The 11,282-nt window shown below is 56.1% G+C and overlaps 1 protein-coding gene across 3 annotated transcripts in view; it reads right to left on the bottom strand.

Annotated features, from left to right (window-relative positions):
* Positions 1 to 324: 324 nt before the first annotated feature.
* The window catches only part of LOC147228643 (sodium/calcium exchanger 1-like), an 11,026-nt gene continuing 68 nt past the window's right edge, over positions 325 to 11,282 (bottom strand). Inside the window, exons 1-12 of one of the 3 annotated variants that reach the window (XM_086156752.1) lie at positions 11,267 to 11,282; positions 9,415 to 9,463; positions 5,842 to 7,621; positions 4,210 to 4,316; positions 3,513 to 3,533; positions 3,424 to 3,441; positions 3,315 to 3,329; positions 3,098 to 3,166; positions 2,891 to 3,015; positions 2,691 to 2,790; positions 2,346 to 2,618; positions 325 to 1,952 (exon numbers count right to left, since the gene is read on the bottom strand). The exon at positions 11,267 to 11,282 is cut by the window's right edge and continues 68 nt beyond it. In XM_086156752.1, coding sequence (XP_086012878.1) covers positions 1,576 to 1,952; positions 2,346 to 2,618; positions 2,691 to 2,790; positions 2,891 to 3,015; positions 3,098 to 3,166; positions 3,315 to 3,329; positions 3,424 to 3,441; positions 3,513 to 3,533; positions 4,210 to 4,316; positions 5,842 to 7,604 — 2,868 coding nt within the window. In that variant the 5' untranslated portion in view covers positions 7,605 to 7,621; positions 9,415 to 9,463; positions 11,267 to 11,282 and the 3' untranslated portion in view covers positions 325 to 1,575. Of the gene's footprint in view, positions 1,953 to 2,345; positions 2,619 to 2,690; positions 2,791 to 2,890; positions 3,016 to 3,097; positions 3,167 to 3,314; positions 3,330 to 3,423; positions 3,442 to 3,512; positions 3,534 to 3,770; positions 3,875 to 4,209; positions 4,317 to 5,841; positions 7,622 to 9,406; positions 9,464 to 11,266 lie in introns of all 3 variants that reach the window. The other 2 variants (XM_086156754.1, XM_086156753.1) reach the window with 2 other exon arrangements.

The raw sequence follows: 11,282 nt of genomic DNA, 5'->3' as shown, positions 1-11,282 counted from the left end.
ACCTTTCATCGGGGCTGCAAAAGGAGACAGGACAGAACCTTCTGAAGGTCCAGAAAGCAGCGGGTCAGTGTGAGAACCTGACTCCAGTACAGCTCTCTGCTCCTCACCTCCGAAACGTCTCTATGTCACCTCGTGAAGTCATGTTCCTCGGAGATCTGTCACCAGGACAACTGAGCCCCCGGCTCAGCTCTAGCACCTTCACAGAGGTGAGGCTTGACCACACACACACACACACACACACACACACTTACATGCAGATGAGTGTGTTGGAGAATCTGCCTGAGAAGATCTTGTTTCTTCTGTAGAACAAAGGAAAGACTCCAGCAAACAAAGGCAGGTTTCTCTTTATTCTTCCAGATTACTGGAGTCACATGACCAAGAGCGACATGTCTGGAGGATCTCGGTCATCCAGGTGGAATCTTGACGAAATCTTCTGGTCGGGGCAAGCGGACTTGAATTTCTTCACTCAAAGACATTTCACACTTCGTCAGAGAGGCTTCTTCAGCTTCTCGGAGAATTGACCAAGAGTGACTCACTCCTCACTCCTCCTCACTCCTCCTCACTCCTCCTCACTCCTGCTCACTCCTGCTCACTCCTCCTCACTCCTCTTCACTCCTCCTCACTCCTGCTCACTCCTGCTCACTCCTCCTCACTCCTCCTCACTCCTCCTCACCCCCAGAGGCTGAAACAGTAATTGGACTCAGCGGCCTGAAAACCAACACCAACTTTTCCTCTTCAGAAAAAAAATACTTGTCTAGAACCTGGACCAGAGTACAGGAGGTGGAAGAAGACGAGGAGGAGGTGAGCAGAGGTTTTCTGCCGTGTCTTTTATCGTGAAAGGGTTAACATGGATGACTGACGTTTGGGAAGATCTCCTTGGACCGCCACGGATGGACCAATCAGGTGCAGCCGTGGCGGCGCCAGCGTCTCGGAAGCGGCTAGGAGGAGCGCAGTAACGGAACCGAGAACCTTGGTTTCCAGGAACACTCTAGGAATTAGTAAGAAGAAGACAACAAAGCGTCTGGAAAAGAAGCATCCAGATGTTTCTCCTGATGGACGTTCTTCACGTCAGAAAACTTTCGCACATTCTTCTCTTTCTCCTGAGGATGCGATGGAGATCCCGTCGCAGTAGTTTCTCTGTCCAGTTTACTCTCGGCAGCCAGATTCCAAGAAATGTGGGATTTGAAAGTGGAGAAGTTCGACACAAAACCAGAAGTTCCAGATCCAGGTCCCCCTGGTCCAGAGTGAGGAAAAGCCGCCTCGATGGTTTCTGGGGATCCAGAACCGGAAGAAGTTTTTAGAACCTGCGTTTTTGCCGATTTGACGTTTGTCTTTATGCAGACGTCGCCGTGGATTTGGGAAGAAAAGACTCGGTGTTCCACGAGAGGTGAGTTGAAGAACAAGCAAAGGTGGATCATCTCAATGTTGATTCTCGCTGACTGAGTCAATGTGAAGCGTCGTCCGTCAGGACGCTGCTTTAGGAACCTGAGTTTAGAACTGTAACGCCGTCGAGAACCTGTCAGAACTCAGAGGAACCGGGAAGATCCGCAGCAACCCCGGCCCAGGCTGAGAACCTCAAAAGCCCTTGATGTGGCAGTAGGCCTCCAGCGAGGAGAAGACGATGTACATCAGCCAGAGGCTGAAAAAGAGGCAGCTCGTCAGGATCTTGGGGACCCGCGGGCCCCCCAGCTCGCCGCCGATGGCAGGCCGGCGCCGATAAATGAGGACGCCGATGCAGATGAAGGCGAAAATGGTGAAGAGTGTGACGGAGAAGGCCAGGGTCCCCGGGTCCACGCGGAACTCCTGATTCTTGGAGGCGTGGTAGATGGCGGCGATGGACCAGGCCACACCGATGCCCAGGAAGACGTTGACGGCGTTACTTCCTGTCACGTTCCCGATGGAGGCGTCGGCGTACTGGTCCTGGATCGCCGCCACTTTGCTGGCAAAGGTATCTGAGGGAAGAAGACGGAGAGCGTTACCTTCAGCCGCCGCTCGTTTGGAGCCGTGGATCGGAGAGCCGACGAGGTCGTGAACTTCCTCCCGGAGACCTAAACCTAAAGACGCCTGGAGCCTGCGCTGTTTCTGCGGTTCCAATCGTGGGTCTCTATCAGAAGACACTTGGACTCAAAGAAGCTTCGTTTTGCGTCAATACTTTTAAACTCTCGGAACAGTTTTGACTCCCTGGAGAAGGAACCGGCCGTAGCGGGAAGCTTCGGGAGTCCTTCTCGGGTCCGGTCCCGAGAAGACCGGCGAAACGTGAGGCCTCCTCCGCTTGGGCTCCGAAGGTTCGGAGGAGACGGACCCCTTCCCCCATTGCTCCCCCGGTAATAAGACTGTGGACCGACCTGGTACCGACGTGCCCAACGCCACGAACACGACGGCGGTGACCGAGTCCTTCAGGCCAACGGTGCAGCCAAAGTGGGAGGCGAGGTCGCCGATGACGGCGGTCAAGAGGCCGATGACGGAGATGGAGATGATGAAGCAGGCCCAGCCGTTCCACATGTCGGTGGGCGGCACCAAGGCGAAGAGAAGCTTCCAGAAGACGGTGAGGAAGTGCATGACGTAGTCGAAGCAGGACGGCTGCTTCTCCGCGCCGCTCTCCTCGTCATCGTCGCCACCTGCGGGGCAGAGGGGGCGGAGTCACGGCCGCGTCCCGGAGAAGGACTTCCTGCACGCCGGCGAGGTCGTACCGGCGCTGACGGTGACGGCGTCCACGAACTGGCCTCGCCAGCTGTCCGTCCCCACCACGATGGCGAGGTTGGTCTGCTTGATCAGTTTGTCCACAACACTCTGGAAGACAGTAAGTTACACTCGGGAGGCGCCGCCGCTCCGAAAGCTGGCCGGACACTCCTCGCCGCGGAGCCCAGCGCCCGCCCGGAACCTCACGCACCTTGAACTCGTACGACTCTTCGATGATGACCTCCAGGGTGGCGTGCTCCCCCAGCGCGGGCCGTCCCATCTCCGCCACCCGACGCTCCTCCTCCTCCCGCTTGGTCAGCACCTCCTGACCGTTGCCTTGGAGACGCGAGCACATGATGTCACAGAAGCAGCGAACCGATGCCGATGCCTCCGGAAGGTTCTGGTCCACTGACGCTACCTGAGATGGTGATGATGCTGGAGGCGGCGGGGCGATCTCGTCCCTGTACCTTCCTGTAAACTTCCCTGCCTGAACACAAACACGCCGTCAGACCGGCAGGGGCCACCGACCAAGGCTTTGGAGGTTCTTCCGGCGTTTCTGGAGGTTTTTCCAGCATTTCTGGAGGTTTTTCCAGGTCTCCGTGCTAAACGTTGAGCCCAGAGGTCAAAGGCCTTACCGTGCAACTCTTTGTCTGTGGAAAGAGAAAAGAAGGAATGAAGCTCCGAGGTCAGCGGCCGACGGCCAGCGTCTCGACCGAGGAGGAGGAGGAAGCGAAGGTCACGTACCTGTTTTCAGGAATCCACCTGTCAGAGAAAGAGACAGCGTGAGAATGGGAAGGGCGGGGCTGAAGATGCTCCGTCGAAGGAGAACTTACCGTGTTCCTGGAGCAGCACAGCTGAAGCAGAAGCAGAAAGACGTGAGAAACACAAAGAAAGGCGTCGACCGACACGCAGCTCGTTTCTCCGCTAACGTTCGCAAACACACTCCGCTCCTAATCTGCTCTCCGCTCGGAGATCTGAGCTTCGGATCGGATCGACCAATCAGAGCGCGGCGCAGCGACAGCAGCAGGAGGACAGCGACCAGAAGTGAAAGCTGAAGGTCAAAGGTCGTCAGAGAGGTGCCGCACCCCCACCTGTCCACCTGCTCCTGTTCCAACATGGCTGCATCAGCTGGACGAAGAAGCTGGAGTGCTTCTCGTACTCCTCGCGGTCCACGATTCGGACCGCTAACGACTTCCTGGAAGAGGTCAGAGGTCAAGGGTCACGCGTGAGATCACAGCACACGCACTCGGCCGAGGCCCGGGAGAAGAAGGAGGACGCTGTGGAGCCACGACCTCCTGCTTCCCGTCACTGCAAAAATCCTGTGTGTTATTCGGGTTACGGGTGCGTCACTCTGCCCCCGGTGGCCTGGAGGGGAAGTGCAGCTTCATGCGATCATTTTGTTAGAGATTAAACACGGGTCGGGCGTCACCGGAGGTCACCAGGGGTCACCAGAGGTCACCCAAGGTCACCAGAGGTCAAAGGTCATTAGTCAGCTGTCTCTCGTCCGACCGGAAGGGCGACACCCCCCACCTTTCCTCTGACTCATTTCCATCAGCCGAGGTTCTCCGAGTTCCACCAGGAAGTTCTTGTTTTTCTCGTATTCCTCGTCATCGATGATGTTGATGATGATGGATTTACTGTAGGATACACGACAGCATGTTTCAGTGACGTCACGCTTCGGATCGGCCACGACGCCGAGGCGTCTCGGGTGGAGACGAAGACGTCCGACGTGAAGGTCTCATTCCGTCGGACCCGGAGACACGCACGATGTCATCGGTGACATCATCCAGTTGAAACACAGAACGTAATCGTGTGTTTTGGAGCTGATCGAATGAAAGAGTTTGGAGGTTGAAGTTCCTCGTGTGCTCATTATTCTCATTTCAAATTAAAAACATTGGGTTTTTTCTGTTTCTAGATGATTTATGAAGGCACCAACAGTGATGAGGAGGTTCAGCCTATGGGTGTGTGTGTGTGTGTGTGTGTGTGTGTGTGTTCGACTGGTAGCTGGTGTGACTCGGCGTGTCGGCGGTGTCACACACGCACACACACACACACACACACACACACTTGAAAAAAGCTGTGAACACTTCCTGTCCTTTTAAGGCAGCGGTGAGGATGTGTATCAGGATGAGCTGCTGGCCGACACACACACACACACACACACACACACACACACACACACACACTCCTCCGTGAGCATTCAACAATAGAGCTATTACAAGTCTCACATATTTCTGATCACCTCACACCCCTGGTCGTCATGGTGACCTCCTCTGACCTCCTTCTGGTTTTGTTAAATTCATCTTTTCTATTTTATTGAAGTCATTTTTAAATGTCATGTGAATTGTTGTTTTTTGTTCCGCTTGGGTTGCAGATCAATCAACTGGTCATTGATGGATTGGGTATTGATTGCTTGAACTTCTCCACAGTTTGATTTTCATGATTTTTACCTTTTTATAACATTTTATTTTATAATTACATTTACGATCCAAAGGGACCTGGAAAGTGTTTGTCTCTTTAGTTTGACACTATATAAGGTGTGTGTGTGTGTGTGTGCGCATATGTGTGTGTGTGAGTGTGTGTGTGTGTGTGTGTGAGTGTGTGTGTGTGAGTGTGTGTGTGTGTGTTTATGGAAAGACTGTCCCCACTATGTGGAGCATGTAAGCCTGAACCTGCAGTCACATGACCTGCAGGAGGCAGAACTTCTTGTTCCACAGGAATGAGAAGGAGGAGTGAAGAGGAGCGATTTTAAACAGATTAATGATGTGATCGGTAATCAATACAACCCCCCCCCACACACACACACATACACACACACACACGCACACACACACACACACACACACACACGCTCAATCACTGACCACTTCCTGCTGTGTCACAGGAGTGTTTGGAACAGGTTGTTCGCAAAGGAGAACCCAGGAGAACCCAGGAGAACCCAGGGGAACCCAGGGGAACGTCCCCGCCAGCAGGGAGAACATTTCCTCCATCCCGTGTCCTTCCGCAGAAGGTCGACGCTTCAGGAAAAAACCTGAGGTGGCGTTATCTGAGGGACGTCTTGCAGCGAGACCGTTTCCAGGCCGCGACCGAACCCTCGGCCGGTGTTTGGCGGGATCTTCTCCCCCTCGGGGTCGGGTCTTACCAAAGTGGATTTGTTCTCACCAGATCTCATCGTTGTCAAACTCCAGGACTCCGTGGGTGTCCTCGAAGTCCTCGCCGCCTCCCTTCGCCGTCCCCTCCACCGTCTTGTACGGCAGCGTCACCGCGCCTCGAGCTCCCGACGTGCGGACGACCTTCACCTCCATCGTGCCGACGCTCTCGCTCACCGTCACCACGGGCTCCTCGAAGGTGAAGACGCCGGCGTGGTCGTCGTCGAAGATGGTGACGGTGGCCGTGCGGGGAAAGCCCAGACCGGCCGGCTCCCGCGGGCGACCCGTCCCTTCGGACACCACCTTCACGTCGCCGAGGTGGACCAGGAAGTGCTCGTCCTCCTCGAAGATGTCGTCGTCCACGATGTCCACGCGGATCTCCTTCTCGCTCTCGCCGGGTCGAAACACGACGACCCCCTCGGCGAAGCCGTAGTCGGAGCCGGCGTTGGCGGTGCCGTCCTGGGTGCGGTAGCTCACGGACAGCGCGCTGCTCAGGTCGCCGCCGCGCCGCACCACGTTCAGCGCTACGCTCCCGCAGTTCTCCAGGCACTGGTAGGCCGGCGGGTCGAAGAACACCCGGCAGGAGGCGCCGGCGTCCGGAGCCCCGGGGTCGACGTCCTGCCGCAGCGCCTGCCGGGCCCGGTCGGCGGCCTGCCTCTTCAGGACGTTGCCCGAGCCCGTCATCAGCCTGGTCGCCTGGCAACGGTAGAAGGCGCGGCTCTTCTGGCGATGCATCATGAACTGGTAGTTGGCGAGCTCCGCCAGCTGCTCCGCTTCCTTCTCCGGGTGCTTCTGTCTGAGCTCCTTCAGGATCCTCGCCATCTCCTGCCGCGCCTCCTCCTCCTCCGCTTCGGACGGCGCCTCGGGCAGCGGCTCGCCGCCGCAGGTCGCCCTCCTTCCGTCCATCTCCAGGTCGCCCTTCGGCGGCGGCGGCGGCTGGGGTTCCCCCTCGGCCTCGATGATGGTCCCCTTCTGCTTCCCGGGCCGGTAGCGTTTGTACATGTACTTGTAGAAGAGGAGGCGCCGGTCGGCCACGTAGGCGAAGCCCACGCAGATCGGGAAGAAGAAGAAGGTGAGCAGCCCCTCCCAGATCTGGACCACCCCCGGGGAGAAGACCGCCAGGATCAGGTACAGCCAGGTGTACGCAAACACGCTCCACGCCGCCGTGATGAAGAACACCCGCAGGTGCTTGACCTTCCGGGTGTCTCCGTCGGGGATGACGTAGACGCACAGGCCGATGATGACGAACATGTTGAAGGCGGCGCTGCCCACGATGGTGTTGGGGCCGAGCTCGCCGGCGTTGAAGTCGTGACCGCACACTTCCACCACGGAGAGGAGGATCTCCGGTGCCGAGGAGCCCAGCGCCATCAGGGTCAGGTTGGACACCGTCTCGTTCCAGATCCTCACCGTGGTGGTCACCTTCTCGCCGTTGGGCTTCTTGATGGTGATCTTTCTCTCCTGGGAGGTGATGACCTCGATGGACGCCATGAAGCGGTCGGCGATGATGGACACGCCCAGGAACATGTAGACCAGCCCCACAAAGTAGATGGTGGCCCGGGCCAGGCGCTCGGGGAGGGCGGGGTCATCGGGTTTCCACACCGGCAAGATGACGCCCGTCTTACACTTGGTGCCGCCGCCGCCGCACCGGGTCTCGTTGCCGGACGTGGCGTTGGACCGAAGGGGCGGAGGCGCGCTTCCCGCCGCCAGGCCCAGGATTTGCACTGAGATGACGGTCACCGTGGCGGAGAAGAACGCCGAGGTCCTGGCTCGGATCATGACGTCACCCCTTCGCCCTGCAAGACACAAAGCGGGTCACGGCGCCGGCCGACAGAACCGACACGGAGGAGAAGGCGGATCGTTGAAAATGTCCCGCCCGTCAAAGGATGGAGCCGTCATCGGGCCGTGGGTCAACCCTTTGAAAAATCGGGTTCACCCCTTCGTGTTCGGTCACGAAGGTGCGCGCGTGCGCGCGTGCGCACGTGGCACCGACACGCCTAAGGCTGCGGTTCGGTGATGGACTTGTTTGTCATCGGACTTGAAGCAGTATGTTCCGGACTCTTAGGTGAAGAGGAGCTGTCAACTGATCACCGCCTGGTGGCGATTAGCAGAGTCCCCTGTCAGACAGAGTTTCCACCCCTTTTCTTTGACCGACGGGGGACGCCGAGCCCGAGTGGGACGCGATCCGCGCCCTTGTTGTCGAGGCGGCAGACTGGAGCCGCGGCCACAGGGTGGCGGGTGGCTGTGGAGGCGGTGACCCCCGAGCCCGGTGGTGGACCCAAGTGGGGAGGAGCCGGCAAGATGAAGAATGCGCCCTACCGGGCCTTCCTGGCCTGCGGGGCTCCAGAGGAAGCTGACAGGAACCGACAGGACCGGCAATATGAGGGCGTGGCGGTCGCCGCGGCACAAACCTGTAATGGGGGCTGATCGGTCCTTGTACGACCAAAGATCATCGTCCACCTTCGTGGTTGTTGGTTACCGGTGAGTGCCGGACTCTGCCGGGGCTGCCCTTTGACACCGACTCTGCTCGTAACTTTTATGGACAGAATTCCGAGGTGCAGCCGGGGCGTCGAGGGGATCCGGTCCCTGCTTTTAGCGGATGATGTGTTTCTGTCAGCTTCACCGGACCGTGTTCTCCGGTTTGCAGCCAAACGTGAAGCGGCTGGGATGAGGATCGGCACCTCTGAATCCAAGACCGCTGCGCTCGCACAGAAATGAGTGGAGTGTCCACTCCGGGTCCGGGAAGAGGTCCTGCTTCTAGTGGAGGAGTTCAAGTATCTCGGGGTCTTGTTCACCAGAGAGGGAAGGATGGAGCGGGAGTTGGACGGGCGGATCGGTGCGGCGTCTGCGGCGATGCCGACTCCGTACCGGTCTGTCGTAGTGGAGAACGCGTTGAACCAGAAGGCGAGGCTCTCAAGTTACAGGTGGATCTAAGTTTCCACCCTCACCCATGGTCACGAGCTGTGGGTACTAAACCAAATCATGAAATAACTAGATATTGAGATTGTGGATACAAGCGACCAAAAAGAGTTTTCTCTGCAGGGTGGCCGGACTCTCCCTTGGAGATCGGGTGAGATGTTGGGCATCCAGGAGGGGCTCAGGTTAAAGTCGCTGCTCTTCCGCAGAGAGAGGAGTCAGATGAGGAGACATCTGGTCAGGACGCCCCCCTGGTGAGGCGTTCCAGATGAAGACCCAGGACATGCCGGAGGAACGATGTCTCCAGGCTGCCTCGGGAACGCCTCGGTGGAAGATGAGTGGATGGATGGAGGAGTTACGGAGTGAAACCAAATAAATAGGGTATAAATGAGTTAAAGGAGTCAGTCAGGAATAACGGGATGAATATAAAGTTAGTAGAGCTGCAGAATGACTTATGAATGAGGTCTAGTTTCATCTGGACATGCATATATATACACATATGCATATATTTATGCGTATATATGTATATGCATACCTATATATACATATGTACACAGCCATATGTGTGTACTTTTGTATTTTGATAAGGATGCTGTTGGATGACGGCAGCCTGTCGCAGCAGCTCTCAGTACTTTTACCTCTATCTCTGTACTTTCTGGACTTACTTATTTACCTGTCCACTCCTCTTTTGCTGCACTGTGTTACTTGCCACAATCTTCCCCCTGCAAAAACGAAGAAAAGTGATAAAATACACCCGGGAGGAACTTCTCCAACTAAGGAAAGTAGCCGGACATCCCCGCCGTGCACATCCCGGAGGAGCTACGTTGGAGCACCGGCCGGGGAGGAAAGCCCGAAGGCACGAAAGGGAGGGAGCGGCCCAGAGGGACAGGAGATGCAAGGCCTTCCTGCCCTCGGTCATCGTGGGCGACGCGAGGTTGCTCGGCAACGATCCTGGTCAGCGAGGACTTCACCCACGTCCCCCTCGCTCCCGTTCTCGCCACCTTCACTCCATACGTGGACTGTGGAATGAGAGGGAATAAAACCCTGGACCTCCTGTGCACCAGCGTGAGGGATGCGTACAACTCTTCCCCCTCCCTCCTCTGGGCAACTTGGACCGTAACCTTTAACCCCTGGTGCTCCGGCGGCAGGCGGCCAGCGCCGGGTCTGTGAAGAACCGGCGACCGACTGGAGCCTTTTTGAAAAGGATTTCGGCGACGATGTCAAGAGCCTCTCCCGTTGCGTAACGGACAACATCAAATTCTGTGAGGACGACATGGTCCCATCAAAAAAGGAGCGTTGTTTCAATAACAGCAAGCCAGGGATCAAGAGGGACATCAAAGGGCTCAACAAGAAGAGAGTCTTCATGGCCGAGGAGCACCAAACCCCAGGGCCGTCCAGAAGGAGCCGGGGAGGAACCTGAGGGAGGAAAACTCAACTACGAGGAGAACGTTGAGTCCAAGATGGAGCAGAGTAAACCAAGGTCGTTTGGAGGGGGGGCAGGAGGTCGAGCGGCCGTCTATGGAACCGAACATCCCCGTTTCCATTCCCGGCTCCTCCTCGTGTGTCGAGGTGTTGTCGAGCGAGACTCCGAACCTCTCGCCGCTCCCTGGCGCTGATGGACGGCAGCCTGACGCTCACGGTTCATCCATGATGGGTTCATTGCAGAGAAAGAATTTCCCCACGGGGATTGAAAAGGAAAAATTATTATGATTATTAAGGGTAGCCCTGATTTTGCTGCAGAGCTCAACCTCTTCTTCAATAGGTTTGACACCCCCGTCCCCCTCCTCCTAGCAGCTTCCAAGGACCTCGCTCATCCGCCTCACCATCTCCTCAAACCAGGACGCAACCACGACCTGCCCCCCCCAGCAGTTCCCTCGCTCAGTACGAGACTCCCATCACTGGATGGATCGAACGACCAGGAGGAGCAGCACAGAGGTCTGATCACGAGTTTTGTTGAGTGACCGGAACCACCTCCTACTCAACATCTCCAAGACCAAGGAGGTGGCCGTGGACTTCCGGAAGAATCAAAGACGGGTAGCGATCACCACCCAGGGTGAGGAGGTGGAGATAGTGGACTCCTACAAGTACCTTGGAGTCCACATGAGCAAGAAATTGGACTTAGTCAGAGCTTCCACAACCTCATCACCTCACCCGTTCACATCGTAACCAAACGCACTCACCCACGTCTCGCTTACTTTCATTTCTGTATTTCATTCTTGTCATTGCTATGGTCACTCTTTTATTTATTGTCACTCTGTTTATACTGTCTTTTAGTTTCGGTTGCCAATTTTACCTTCACTGTTTTGTTTTTTCCATTCTTATCCCTGATGTTGTTGTTATTCTCTCTACTCTCTATTTATTTGTGGATGTCTTTTGCTTTCTTTTAATTGTCTCTCTATTTATATCTATTAATATTTATCGACACTAAAAGTGTTACGCTAAAAGTGTGACAAAAGAATTTCCCCTATGGGGATCAATAAAAGTTACTTACAAACTCTAACTAAAAAGTTTACAAAAAAACTCACCGGCAAAGATTCCGGA

Source organism: Fistularia commersonii, chromosome 12, assembly GCF_037954325.1.
Source record: "Fistularia commersonii isolate RoL2024-O1a breed Wild chromosome 12, RoL_Fcom_v1.0, whole genome shotgun sequence".
Lineage (NCBI taxonomy): Eukaryota > Metazoa > Chordata > Actinopteri > Syngnathiformes > Fistulariidae > Fistularia > Fistularia commersonii.
Note: the sequence above shows the minus strand (reverse complement) of the source record. Positions and strands in the feature narration are given on the sequence as shown.